This window comes from Prionailurus viverrinus, chromosome X (assembly GCF_022837055.1).
Source record: "Prionailurus viverrinus isolate Anna chromosome X, UM_Priviv_1.0, whole genome shotgun sequence".
Lineage (NCBI taxonomy): Eukaryota > Metazoa > Chordata > Mammalia > Carnivora > Felidae > Prionailurus > Prionailurus viverrinus.
Window position 1 is genome coordinate 11,399,877 of NC_062579.1, and position 15,210 is coordinate 11,415,086.

Here is a 15,210-nt window from a genome sequence, read left to right on the forward strand (position 1 = left end):
AGATCAATCACTGGGTTCTACTCTTGAAGCCAAGACCACATTGTATATTAACTAACTTGAATATTAAAAAAAATAATTTCAACCAATAAATAAATAAATAAATAAAATTTTTTCACCCTTAGAAACATATCCCCTAACCCAGCAAACATTCTATGGAAATAATCAGAGATATGCAAAGATATATTCATCACATTATCTATGTCAAACAAAATAAAAGTTTGGTTAAATAAATTAGGGTACAGCCATATGATGTAGTACAACATAGAAATAAAATCAAATTTGTAGGGATATACTTTATATGGGAACACAATCACAATATATTAAGAAAAAGTTAGGGAGGAAACTAGAAAATGCAAAATAATCTTTTTTCAAAATTATTAATTATTTTAAAGTACAAATGTAACCTACAAATACATTCTTGTTTAAAAAAAAAGAGCCACAGATAAAAGCAGAAGTTCCCTTTACTACCCAACACCTCTTTCCATATATAATCACTCCTACAAATTTAATACAGCCTTTCAAATCTTTTCTATGTATGTATATACATACATCTAATATAGAAATACATCTTTGTTTTGTTTTGATTTGGCATTATGCTGTATGGATTTTGGGGGTTGCTTTTTTCACTTACTACATCCTGGAGAGCTATCTTTCTTAGTAAACAGGAATCCTCTCATTCTTCTAAATGATTCTATATTATTCTAAGGAATAACTGTACTATAACCTATTTCAACATTTCTTTGATTTGACCATGTGTATGTTCTAAAGCTATTATGTGTAAGACAAAAAGAAGAAAAAGCAGTATGAGGCCAAATACAGATCAAATTATTTGCCATGCTTATCTCTGCATGCTTTTCTGAATTTTTTGGTTTGAGCATTACTTTTTATATTAGAGAAAACCTGTTATATTAAAAATAATAAAAATAATTTTAAAGTATTATGATTTTAAGAATGTATCACATTACATCTAAAAAAAATGATATTTTTAGAGATGCCTGGGTGGCTCAGTCAGTTAAAGCATCCAACTCTTGATTTCAGCTCAGGTCATGATCTCACAGTTCGTGAGTTCAAGCCCCACGTTGGGCTCTGCGCTGATGGCATGTGTCCTGCTTGGGATTTTCTCTATTTCTCTCTCTCTCTCTCTCTCTCTCTCTCTCTCTCTCTCTTCCCCTCCCCAGCTTGTGCTCTCTTTTAAGATAAAGAAATAAACTTAAAAAAAAAAAAAAGAAACGGTATTTTTATATTATAGCTGTCACTTAATGTTGTATTGGCTAAAGTAACTGTTTTCTCTACTCAAAGAGAGTATACAAGTAACTCTCTACTCAAAGAGAAATATAAGTATTTCACCTTGTGTAAGTATAGTAGTAACTCTATTAACCTATGTAATGAATAACCAATGCTTGGGAAAAAATCAAAATGAATCATTTATGCAATGTCTTTGGGTGAGTATCATCTTTTTTTATGTTTATTTATTTATTTTGAGAGAGAAAAGAGAGCACAAGTGGGGGAGGGGAAGCAAGAAAGGGAGAGACAGAGAGAATCCCAAGCAGGCTCTGCAATGTCAACACGGAGCCCAAGGTCCTGAACCATGAGATCATGACCCAAGCCTAAACCAAGAGTTGGACACCCAACCAACTGAGCCACCCAGGCACCCCTCAACTAACAATCCTTTTATTTTAAAGTTTATTTATTTTATTTTTAGAGAGAGAGAAAGAGCACACGAGTCAGGGAGGGGCAGAGAGAGGGAGATAGACTCCACGCTGTCAGCCCGGAGCCTGACTCAGGGCTAGAACTCAAGAAATGTGAGATCATGACCTGAGCTGAAATCAAGAGGTGGATGCTTAACTGAGCCACTTAGGCGTCCCTCAACTAACAATCTTTAACCATACTTTGCCCAGAATCCTAAGGTTCTTCTGGGGACACCTGTGAATCTTTACAAAACAGAATGTGGCATCAGTGGGCACATCTGTGTTTCTATTCTAATGTTTCCAAGTTCTACTTTAACACAGTTTGAGTTATTTGTATTCAAAATGCAGTCATGAAAAGTGCTTTATAATGTCAAATTATTTGTGCCATTTGAAATCCACAATGATGATAAAACAGTTAAAATAGAACATCAAAAATTTAAAATTTCTCATACATCAAAATAAACAACTCATCATCTGCATGTGTGGTTTTGCCAAGATATCAAGATTCAACAAAACCCACACCTAGAAGTATCAGAGTAAAACTGCAAAACACCAAAGATGATGTGAAAATATTAAAGTAATTAGAGAAAAAATTAAAGATTACAGAGGAAAAATAATTAGACTGACAGTTAAATTCTAAAAAGCAACGGAAACCAAAAGGTAAAAGAATGCGATCTTCAAAGTCCTGTAAGAAAATGGCTGTCACTCTAGAATTCTACACCTTGAAAAAATATCTTTCAAGAGAGGAGTTGAAATGACATATTCAGATGAACATAAACTGAGAGGGCATGCCACTAGCAGACCCCTCACTAAAGAAAAATCTGACGAATCTACCTCAGACAGAAGAAAATTACTCTCAAATGAAAGATCTGAGATACTAAAAAGGAATGAATAATAAAGAACATTTTCAATATGCTGATGAGTCTCAACAAATACTGACTATATGAATAATAATAATAGCTAATAGGGTTCCTGTAAAAGATGTAACTAATTAAAATATACAACAGTAACCACATGAATTTGAAGGGAGTAAGTGGGTATTCTAAGTTCCTTTTACTGTCTTAGTACAGAATAGATACTGATCAATTTCAGACTTCCATTATGTTAAGAAAGCATGTTAAAATTTCTAGAGTATTCAAAGAACAGAAAATATAATGTAGAACTTCCAAACAAGGGGGGAAATAGAATAAGAAAAAATGCCCAAAATAGGACAATAATGGAAAGAAAACATAAAAAAGGCAGGAAAGTAAAAAGCTCAAAATAAGGTTCCATAATGAAAACCAAATATATCTGTAATCACAATAAATATACATAGATTAAAAGCTCCAGTTAAAAGACAGACTGGCTGATGAGCCAAAAAATCAAAATCCACCTATTTGAAATAAATGTATCTTTTTAGATAAGAATAGATAAATGTTGAACATTGGAGAGAGAACAAGAACACCAACCAAACAAAAGCTGGTGTAACTACATTAATACAAGATAAAGCAGACTTTGAAGTATTAAAAAAAGAATAACCATAAAGAGGGTTACTACTGAAGGTTCAACTGACCAGGAAGTTGTAACAGTTCAAAATTTGTACACACCTGATAATGTAGCCACAAAACAGATAAAGCATAAAGTAAACACTAGAAGAACTATACAGAAAAATGGACTCATAATCATAACGGACCCTCCAGGGGAAAAAACCATTCGAATAAAAGCAAACTTCTCATCAGAAACCTTGGAAGCCAGAAGGAAGTTGTACTACATTCTTTAAGTACTGAAAGAAAAGAGCTGTCAACCTAGAACTCTATATCCAGCAACTATCCTTCAGGAATGAAGGGGAAATAAATACATTCTTGGATGATGGAAAGCTAAGAATTTGTTGCTAGCTGACCTACCCTAAAAGAATGACTAAAAGAAGTTCTCTAAACAGAAAGGAAATTGTTAAAAAAAAAAAAAGGAATATGAAGATCAGGAAGAACTGAAATGTCAAAACTGTGGGTAAATACAATACTTTCCTTCTCCTGAGTTTTTAAATTATGTTCAATGGTTTAACAAAAGTCTTACCACTGTCCAATGCCATTCTCGATGAATGTAGAGGAAATACTTAAGATTATATGATGAATAGGGGAGGGTAAAGGAATATAAACTGAGGTAAGGTTTCTAAAATTCACTTTAGTGAAATGTCTAGTGGGGTAAAGGACAGAGGAGGCAGATCTCACAAAGTATCTGTGAAACCACATTTTTTAAAAAACACTTTGCATCTCCTATTTACACAGCTTTCTAAGTCTGGCTTTGCAAAGTAGCCTAGTAACCATGTTTTTAAGACCACTAATGAGCTCTTCTCTTCTCAGTGCCCTAAATTGATTTCTATCTTCTACTCACCCTTTATTTTTGTGTTTCTCAAAGGGTGGGCCTCAAACCAAGTGCAATTGAAACACCTGAATCCCACTCCGGACCTACTGATTCAGAACCCCTGGGTATGAGCTCCAGAACATCAGCCTTTGGTTTTTTTTGTTTTTTTTTTTAATGTTTATTTATTTTTGAGACATAGAGAGACAGAGTGCAAGTGGGGGAGGGGCAGAGAGAGAGGGAGACACAGAATCTGAAACAGGCTCCAGGCTCTGAGCTGTCAGCACAGAGCCCGATGCGGGACTCGAACCCACAAACCGTGAGATCATGACCTGAGCCAAAGTCGGGCCCTTAACCGACTAAGCCACCCAGGTGCCCCCAGAGCATCAGCCTTTGAATAAGCTCCCCCTACCAGGTGATTCAAGTATGAGAATTGTCTTAAATATTTACTCACAAGGTTCTGTCCTTAATCCTCTTCTACCTGTTACACATGCACAATTAAAACCACACCCAGGGTGCCTGGGTGACTGTTGGTTAAGTGTCCAACTTCGGCTCAGGTCATGATCTCACGGTTTGTGGGTTCGAGTTCTGAGTTGGGCTCCATGCTGACAGTATGGAGCCTGCTTGGGATTCTCTCTCCCCCTCTCTTTGTCCCTCCCCTACTCACACTTTCTTGCTCTCTCAAAATAGATAAATAAAAAAAAACAACACCCAAAACTTCCCCCCTTACTGCTATTAATTGGATGTGTAGCTGCCTACCTCCACTCCTGGCCACTGCCAGTACCTATAATCCCACCTGATACAGAGTATTTATTTGAATGAGCATGATGACTCTCAAACCTGCTTTGTCAATTAAGACCTATCTCTTTCAGGCTCCATACCTGCATTCGCTGCTATCCAATGTCCTAAAGTTACTCTGAATTAGTTAGGATTAAGTTCAGCTAACGATAACAGAAAAACTTAAAAGAATATTGGTTTATACAACACAAAAGTTTATTTCTCTCAAATAACAGTAAGAAGGGGCACCTGGGTGGCTCAGTTGGTTGGTTAAGCGTCAGACTACAGCTCAGGTCATGATCTCACAGCTCGTGGGTTCAAGCCCCGTATCGGGCTCCATGCTGACAGCTCAGAGCCTGGAGCCTGCTTCAGATCCTATATCTCCCTCTCTCTCTGCCCCTCCCCTGCTCATGCTCTCACTCTCTCAAAAATAAATAAACACTAAAAAATTTGTAAAAATAAATAAATAAATAAAATAATAGTCTGGAAGAGGCCAGTATGAAAATTCTGCTCCACAAAATTCTCAGGGACTCTGGCTCCTTTCTGCTTTCCACTCCACTATGCCTAGAATATGGTCCCATTTCATGGTTCAAGATGGAACTCCACCCAAAACAAGCACATTCCTAGCAGCAGGATAGAAGCAGGAAGATAGAATAGAGAAAGGTACATTGATCTCTAATACACTTCTTGGAAGTAGAACATATGACCTGTACTTTTATCTCATTGACCAGGACTTAGTCTCACGGTCATATATAACTGCTAGGGAGGCTGTAACTATAGTCTTCACGTTAGGTAGCTGAATTGCGTTACTAAGAAAAAAAAGGGAAACCAGAGGGTGGAAGACTACAGCATTCTTGGCCACACATTCCAAAGTTACCATGTCCCAAACTGAACTCCCTAGTTTTCAGGATATACTGTGCAATTTTATACCTTTGTGATCTGTCTACCCTACCTTTATCTCCTTTCTTTATCTCCTTGCCTTTATCTCCTGGCAAACTCCTTCTCTTAATATTCACATCATGTATCTTTCTGTGAAGCTTTCCTTCACCCAACCACCTTTCCCTCCAGCCTAAACAGACTGGATGTCTTTGGGTCACTTTTGTATCTAGCATACAATTCTACTTTTGCATTGTTAATTCTAATATTTTTTTAAAGTCTATCCCTCCATTCATCTGTCTTCCACTAGAAGGTAAACTCCTTGAGGGCAGAGACTGCCTCAGCATCATATACATACAGATCTATAGCATACTACATTTCACAAAAATCAGCCATTAATATCTGCTTCCTAGAATTATGGCAGCATGGAACTGGTAAAATAAGTACCTAATAAAACGGACACTATGGTATGTATTATTGTAATATAATGGGATGTGTTAAGAGTCCCAAATCATAGAAGATTCTAACAGCAGTTACAAGAATATGGCTCTATGCTTTTATCTAGCCATTGCTCTTTTCTGGCACACATTACTTACTAATTTTCTACACTCATCTTTCTTTTTTTATGGTACAAATAAATTCTAGTTGGATAAATTTTATGTTTACATTTGATTCTATTAATTTTATATTTAACTTAGATAGATGATTAGGTGCTTTGCTTAGATCCCACTTATATCTCAGCAGTTATTCCATCACAGAAGACCAGTTTAGGCATCTCTAAGCCCTTGGGAGAGTGACTGAGGAGCCTCAATATTTTGATGATTTTTCTCTGAAAGAAAACATCTAGATGATCATAGTATTCAACTTAGGAAGCACAGCATTACAACTGATAAACACCTGACTATGATAACATATTAATTTATGATGGCTTCCATAGCATAAAATTTTCATTGATTGGGAGATTTTACTTAAGACTATCAAAGTACTGGGGTGCCTGGGGGGCTCAGTCAGTAAAGCCTCTGACTTCGGCTCAGGTCATAATCTCACAGCTTGTGGGTTTGAGCCCTGCGTCGGGATCTATGCTGACAGCTCAGAGCCTGGAGCCTGCTTCGGATTCTGTGTCGCCCGCACTCTCTGCCTCTCCCCTGTTTGCACTCTGTTTCTCTCTCTCAAAAATAAATAAACATTAAAAACTTTTAATTAAAAAAAGACTATCAAAGTATCAACTTGACTTGCAAAAATTGACCTAAAGTGTACAAAACATATATATAACAGTTAAGCCTAACCTTTTAAAAACTATCTTTGAGGGGTGCCTGGGTGGCTCAGGCGGTTAAGCATGACTTCAGCTCAGGTCATGATCTCGTGGTCTGTGGGTTTGAGCCCTGGGTCAGGCTCTGTGCTGACAGCTCAGAGCCTGGTGCCTGCTTCAGATTCTTTGTCTTCCTCTCTCTCTGCCCCTTCCCTGTTCTCTCTTTCTCTCTCAAAAATAAACATTAAAAAAAATTTTAATAAAAAAATGAAAACGGTCTGAGATATAAATAGTGGAATACTATGTGTAATTTTAAATTGAAATATCAACTACAAAGGTAGCTAAGCACCCCAAAATGGCTACAGTAACTAGGCTTCAATGGTCCAAGTGTGACTTGTAGTTTGTCCACATTCTCCAATGTGGATTGTCAATTCAGATTATGATGCTGAGTTGGCCCTCAAGAAATGTAATTATTACCTTCTTCTACCTGTAGTTCTCAAGCCTAGACAGGGCCCTCACTATTCTGTCTGCTGCTCCAGTTGAGCATGAAGTTCTAACCTCAATGCCAATAGCAGTTATATCTAACTTCCATAAAATTTAAAAAATACATAGTTACTTATTATCTTACCTTGAGTTCCTGGTGGTTGTAATACATCTCCTGTCAGGCGACACCACCCAACTGGGAAAATATCTCGACAATCGTACTTGCACCAATAATCAAAAGCTCCACTCCAGCCATCAAATGTGATGTAAATTTCATCTCCTTTGACATCTCCAATCGTTGCAGGGCAGATCATATAAGGGTTCTTTTTATCTATGGCCTCAAGCTTCATTCCCACTTTGAAATTATTCAGAGGTGGCTTTGGTGGTTCCTACCAAAACATTAAAAAAAAGTTTTTGTTAAGATGCAATAAGAAGAATTTGCTCAATTGTATTCTTACAACCCTTATCAACCAAAAATTAAACTCCATGAAAACAGTTGTCAGAGATCTCTGTGAAACTCTGCTCTACAACATCTTACTTACTCTGGAGCAGAACCAAGAACATGGAAGGAAACAAACCCAAACTGATAGTAATTCATTTATTCATTTAAGAAATAGGTGTTATATACTAGGTACCAGAAATTTAGGATTCGCTGGTGAACAAAAAATATCAAAGATCCCTACTCTGGTGGAACTTACCTTCTAGTGGTTGTGGTAGTAGTGATCAGGGTGCAGGTGAGGGAAAAAGAGAGAAGAAACCAACAAGAAATTTTAAATGAGGGAATCAAACAAACCCAATTAATGTGTAAATTACAGGGTATGTTGAAAGTTGGTAAGTCCAAAGAAAAACGGGTGCCTGGATGGCTCAGTCAGTTAAAAGCCCAACTCTTGGTGTTGGCTTAGGTCATGATCTCATGGTTCATGAGTTCAAGCCCCACACTGGGCTCCATGTGGATGGTGCGGAGCCTGCTTGGGATTCTCTCTCCCTCTCTCTCTGCCCCTCCCCTGCTCTCTCTCTCTCTCAAAATAAATAAACTTAAAAAAAAAAAAAAACGAAAAGGAATAGCACCAGACAACATACAAAAATTAAAAAGCCTCCAAGTTTTATTGCAGACACAAGAACATGAAAGTCATATAGCTTGGGGTCATTTATGATATCCAATCCAGAAACCAATATTTAAAAATTTTTTTAACGTTTATTTACTTTTGAGACAGAGAGAGACAGAGCATGAACAGGGGAGGGTCAGAGAGAGGGAGACACAGAATCTGAAACAGGCTCCAGGCTCTGAGCGTCAGCACAGAGCCTGACGCGGGGCTCGAACTCACGGACCGCGAGATCATGACCCGAGCCGAAGTCGGCCGCTTAACTGACTGAGCCACCCAGGCACCCCCAGAAACCAATATTTAAAAAAGCATACTTTAGTTACCAAAATTTAAAGCATGCAAATGCTAACAGGATTCTTAGAAAGCCTAAGTGCAATGTTAAAAGCAACAGCTTTTCTTTCAATTTGGTTTTTATCACAGTAAATAAATAGCACCATCATCAACCCAGTTGCTCAAGCCAGAAGCCTGGAAAAAGCCCTAGACCAGGGGTTATCAGTCCAACTGAACTTCAAAATCACTTGGGACCCCACAGCCAGGATTTTGATTTAATTTGTCTGGGGTGGGGCCCAGGCATTAGCACATACTAATTCCCCAGGTGATCCTAATGTGCATCCAAGGCTGAGAACCACCAGGCCGGATGCATAATATTCCCCTTAACACTCACATTCAAAGACTACAACCTGCCAATTCTATCACCTAGATCTCTAGAATCCTGTAACAACATGAAAAGTTAGCCCTCAATTGTTCAGTATATGCCAGGCATGCTTCTAAATGTTTTAATTCTCACAACCCTATAAAGTCAATGCAATTATTATTCCCATTTTATAGATGATGAAATTGATGCATGATTGCCTAAGAATACACCATAAATATGAGATCAGGAGCTGGATCTTAAACATAGGCAGACAACTCCTTGGAACATCCTACCACATCATCTGCCTGGACAACTCCAACTGATCTACTTCAAAGCCCAGCTCTTCTGGTCTCCTTAAGGCTTCCCTGGCCAACTCCTGCCCACTCCTAGGCCCCCTCAAAGAAGATGCTCTTGCCTTCAACTGCTAAACTACCCTTGAAACGTGTTCACTCCTCTGAGACCAAGGGATTCTCAAAAGCAGATACATCTTATTCATATTGCTATTTCCAGCAGAGTACTCAACAAGATTTTAAAAAAATGAATTAACCAAGTAATCACCTGAAGAACAGTAAACAAGCTTTCAAGTAATTCAAGTAATTCTTTCACCAAGATATAATTTAAACACATATCTGGTAGGTTGATTTCTTTTTTAAATGCCCCCTTTAAACCCATCTCATCGTCCTGTGCTTTTCCAGTGATATCCTTTATACCTCTGAAGTCTTGTAAGTTCCTTAATTATTAGCCTTCAAAGTCCTTTTAATTACATAATTTTAACTTGATTCTTAAAAACCACCCTAAAGTCAGCAGGGCAAAAGTTAGCTTGGTCAAAGATCAAAGGTATTTGATAAATAAGTTGCTGGTAAATAAGAAGCAAAGTTACATACTACCACTTCATGAAGGGGCTAAAGGTCAGCTAACTGTTATTACATATGGAAGGAAAAGAGGGAGGTGGATTTAACAAAGGATAACTTTGGCAGTTTATAAATTTGTCCTACATATTCACAGAATGGAGAAAACATTCAAAGCACACAGAAGTTTCTTAGGCCCTTATACTGTCAAATAACCAAATAACAATAAGACTTTCTGTAGCAAAGCAAACTAAGTTCAAATGACAATATACATTTTCTGCTACAAAACAGAAGACAGGAATGAGCAGAGAAACAGAATTTTAAGATTCAAATGTATAATTTAAAAAGATATCCCAAATGTGACAGTATGTCATCAATGCCACTATGAACTGACAAGTAACAAAAACCAGACAATTGATAATGGACAAAATGCAATTTATTCTCCGAAGATTTTTACACTGTTTATTAATTCTTCTAAATTTCACGAATATTCTATCAAAGTTACTTACATATGTATAGCCATACAAATAAACAGAGCTCTGGAAGAAAACAAGTATTTATTTTCTTAAAAAATCAAAGGGACTACTCTTTTTCATAAATAAATGAGAGGGTTTTATCTCAAAACAAGCTACCTCCAGATTTAGATAACTGGCAAAATAGTACCCTCTGCTGTCCACAAAAGGTAATAATATAAAGTTGCTTTATGTTTATATGTTTTAATTTTTTTTTAAGTTTATGTATTTTGGGGTGGGGGCAGACAGAAAGAGAAGGAGAAAGAGAATCCCAAGCAGGCTCTGAACTGTCAGCATGAGCCTAGTGCAGGGCTCAAATTCACAAATTGTGAGATGACATGAGCCAAGATCAAGAATCAGAAGCTTGACTGAGCTACCCAGGTGCCCCTTAAATGTTTTTAAAGAATATGGTTTGTCATCATCAGTTCTTGAATGACTTCCTAAACACAAAGATATAATTTGTAGGGGGACCTGGCTGGCTTGGTTGGTACAACATGTGACTCTTAATCTCGGGGTTGTGAGTTCAAGACCCACCTTGGGCACAGAGCTTATTAAAAAAAAAAAAAAAAAAGATATAATTTACGAAAGCAATAAATAGCTAAAATAAACAAGGACCCATTCTTTTTTACTGTGAGAAAAAAAAATGATTCTTTCCTAGAAGGTGACTAGTAAAGAATATTCTTTTAATCTCTCTCCTATCTTTCCTTGCCTATCTACCTACAATACACTTCTCCTTAAAGGCTATTTCTTTTCATATCCCACAGACTCTAAGGCCTCCCTTTTCCTTAGCATGTACAACTATCAAACATAATATATACTTTATTTTGTATGGTTTATTATCCATCTCCCCAGCTAGAAGGCAAGCCCCATAAGGACAGTTTTTTTACTGTCTTATTTATAGCTGTATTCCCAGAGTCTACCTCTGACCACAAACTCCTATCCTTAACTTCTACTTCCTTACTTTTAATCAACTACTTCTTTGACCTCATCAAAAATTCTAGTCCTTTAAACTTCATTTATTGATTCACAAATATTTACTAAGTGCCTACTAAATGTCAGACACTAATGAAGGCTCCAGATATACATTAAGTGGCAAAATAGACAAAAATCCCATCCTTGTGGTGCTCACCTGCTAGTAAAGAGAAAGACGAGAAACAACAATACAAGCAAAATATACTCTATGTTAGAAATGTTAAGTGCAGGGTGCCTGGGTGGCTCAGTCAGTTAAGCATCTGACTCTTGGTTTCAGCTCAGGTCATGATCTCCCGGTTTCATGAGTTCAAGCCCCAAGTGCCGAGTGGCGTGAGCACAGAGCCTGCTTGGAATTCTCTCTCTCCCTTTCTCTCTGCCCCTCCTCCACTTGCGCTGTCTCTGTCTCTCTCTCTGTCTCTCTCTCTCTCTCTCTCAAAATAAATAAATAAATAATTTTTTAAAAAAAGAAATGATAAGTGCTATTCAATAAAAGGAAGTATATAGCAGAGTGAGATCCAGAGAAAAATGTAAGGGGGGTTTTGTGCAAAACTTTAAATAGGGTAATCAGAACAAACTTCAAATGGAAGGGGACAAGTGAGCAGAACCCTAAAGGTGATTATTAACCACAGTTACCCACAGGAAGAGTACTCCAGACAAAGAACAGCCAGGGCCAAGGCCCTAAAGCAGGAGAGTCCATAAGAAATCCATAAGAGGGGCGCCTGGGTGGCGCAGTCGGTTAAGCGTCCGACTTCAGCCAGGTCACGATCTCGCAGTCCGTGAGTTCGAGCCCCGCGTCAGGCTCTGGGCTGATGGCTCAGAGCCTGGAGCCTGTTTCCGATTCTGTGTCTCCCTCTCTCTCTGCCCCTCCCCCGTTCATGCTCTGTCTCTGTCCCAAAAATAAATAAAAACGTTGAAAAAAAAAATTAAAAAAAAAAAAAAAAACAAAGAAGATAGTGTTTGAAAGCATAAATATTAAAAAAAAAAAAAAAGAAAGAAATCCATAAGATTTCGCTCATGTGGAATTTAAGAAACAAAACAAACGAACAAAGAAAAAAAAAGACAAACAAAAAAACAGACTCTTAAACAGAGAACTGGTAGTTGCCAGAGGGGAGATGGGTGGGGAGAGGGGTTAAACAGATAAAGGGGATTAAGAATACATTTATTTTGGGGCACCTGGGTGGCTCAGTTGATTAAGCATCTGACTCTGGATTTCAGCTCAGGTCATGATCTCACTGTGAGCTCAAGCCCTGCATCTGGCTCTGTGCTGACAGTGAGTGAGAAGCCTGCTTGGAATTCTCTTTCTCTCTTCCTTCCTCCCTCCCTCCTTCTCTGCCCTTCCCCTACTTGTGCCTATTCTCTCCCTCTCTTTCAAAAAAATAAACTTTTTATTTACTTACTTTTGAGAGACAGTGGGAGTGAGCGAGGGGTAGAGAGAGAGAGAGAGAAAGAGTCCCATGAGGTGCAAAGAGAGAGGGAGAGTGCAGAGCCTGGAACAGGGTTTGAGCTCACCCAGAGTGGGGTTTAAACTCACAAACTGTGAGACCATGACCTGAGCCAAAGTCAGATACTTAACCCTTAAGTATACTTAAGGCCACCCAGGGGCCCCATAAATAAACCTAAAAAAGAGTACACTTATCTTTAAACTTTCTTTTTTAGAGTTTATTTATTTTTGAGAGACAGAGAGGGCATGCACACTCAAGAGGGCATGTGAGTGGGGGAGGGGCAGAAAGAAGGAGGGCAGAGGATCCAAAGCCCACTCCGTGCTGACAGCAGAGAGCCCCATGTGGGGTTGGAACTCACAAACCATGAGATCATGACCTGAGCTGAAGTCAGACGCTTAACCCACTGAGCCACCCAGGCGCTCCAAACTGTCTCTCTTTTTTTTAAGTTTATTTATTTATTTTTCAAAGACACAGAGAGAGAGCACATGTGCATTAGAATGGGGGAGGGGCACAGAGAGAGGGAGAAAGAGAATCCCATGCAGGCTCTGCGCTATCAGCGCAGAGCCAGACAAGGGCCTCAAAGTCACAAACTGTGAGACTGTGACCTGAACCAAAATCAAGAGTTGGACATTTAAAGGACTGAGACACCCAGGCACCACAAGAGTACACTTACCTTGATAATCAGCACTGAGAAATGTATAGAACTATTGAATAGTTAAAAAAAAAAAAAAACTACAATATTTACCATTCTTGATATGAATAATTGTTTACCTTGTTTTATTTTTCTTAAGTAGGCTCCATTTCCAGCAGGGGGCCCAAAGTGGGGCTTGAAGTCATGACCCTGAGATCAAGACTTCAGCTGAGATCAAGAATTGGGTGCTCAACCGACTGAACCACCCAGGCATCCCCTGATATGAATAATTGCAATAAAATTTGACTGAGAAAACAATCAGGACACAGGGTGAGAAAGAAATATTTTGACCCATAATTTAACTAAAAGTTGGCTTTTATTCACTGTTTCTTAACATAGTGTACTTTTTCAACATTTTCTCAAGAGCATAAACTATTTTTGGAATTTTCCCTCTTTTGTTATATAACAAATATTTCCTTATAACAAATTCTTTCTGATGACTGTTTTTAACATTCTTTTACTTCTGAAACAAAATTTCTCTTTCAAGTGGTTTTTTGGCCTATCATCATTTTCTCCAATGTCAAAGGATGACTAATACAGCAAAGTGAGGGGAAGCTCCACTTCTGAAGGCAAATAAAAAATAGCAATGAATATTTGCTTCTAGTAGAGCACTCGTTTCATATCTAAAGTCTTGAAAGAGAGTACAAATTCATTTTGACTAGTGAGTGATTATAATTAAGACTTTTTTATGACTTGCTGTTATGGATTGAATTGTGTCCCCCACCCCAGCCAAACTCATGTTTAAATCCTAACCCCCAGTACCTCAGAATGTGATTTCATTTCGAGACAGGGTCTTTAAAGAGGTAATTAAGTTAAAACGAGGTTATTAGGGTGGGCCCTAATCCAAGAGGAGGAAAGTAGGACACAGACACACAGATTGTTAAAAGTCAAGGAGAGAGGCCTCAAAAGAAACCAAGTCTGCTGACATCTTGATCTCAGACTATGAACCTCCAGAGCTGTAAGAAAATAAATTTCTGTTGTTTAAGCCACTGGAATGAACTGAATGGTATCCTCCCAAATTCATAAATTTGCCCTAATACCCAAAGTCACTTTATTTAAAGACAGGGCCTTTAAGGAGGTAACAAAGGTTAACTGAGGTCCTAAGGGTGGGGCCTTAATCCAATAGGACTGGTGTCCTTATAAGAGTAAGAGAAACCAGAGATACCTCCCCTTCCCCACATGCACAGAGGAGAGGCCACATGAGGACACAGCAAAAAGGTAGCCATCTATAAGCTGAGGAAAGAGGCCTCACCAAAAACCAACCCTGATGGCCCTTTGATTTTGGACTTCTAGCTCCCAGAATTGCGAAAAATTAAATTTCTATTGTTTAAGCTACCCAGTCTGTGGGCATTTAAGTGCTCCTATAAAAACAATAAAACCACAGAGAGCGAGAGAGAGAGAGAGAGAGAGAGAGAGAGAGAGAGAGAGACAGCACATGAGCGAGCATGCGGGCATGAGCAGGGGAAAGAGGTAGAGAGGAGAATGGAAGGATGGGAGACGGGGTGAGGGTGAGGGTGAGGGTGAGAGAGAGAGAGAGAGAGAGAGAGAGAGAGAAAGAGAGAGAGAGAGAGAGAGAGAGAGAGAGAGAGAGAGAGGGA

The 15,210-nt window shown here is 38.4% G+C and overlaps 1 protein-coding gene across 5 annotated transcripts in view; it reads right to left on the reverse strand.

Moving 5' to 3' along the window:
• Positions 1–15,210, reverse strand: part of SCML2 (Scm polycomb group protein like 2) — a 102,952-nt gene that overhangs the window by 49,791 nt on the left and 37,951 nt on the right. For all 5 annotated transcript variants that reach the window (XM_047844670.1, XM_047844673.1, XM_047844669.1 and 2 more), the window contains exon 7: positions 7,556–7,799. In XM_047844670.1, the coding sequence (XP_047700626.1) occupies positions 7,556–7,799 (244 nt within the window). The remainder of the gene's footprint in view (positions 1–7,555; positions 7,800–15,210) is intronic.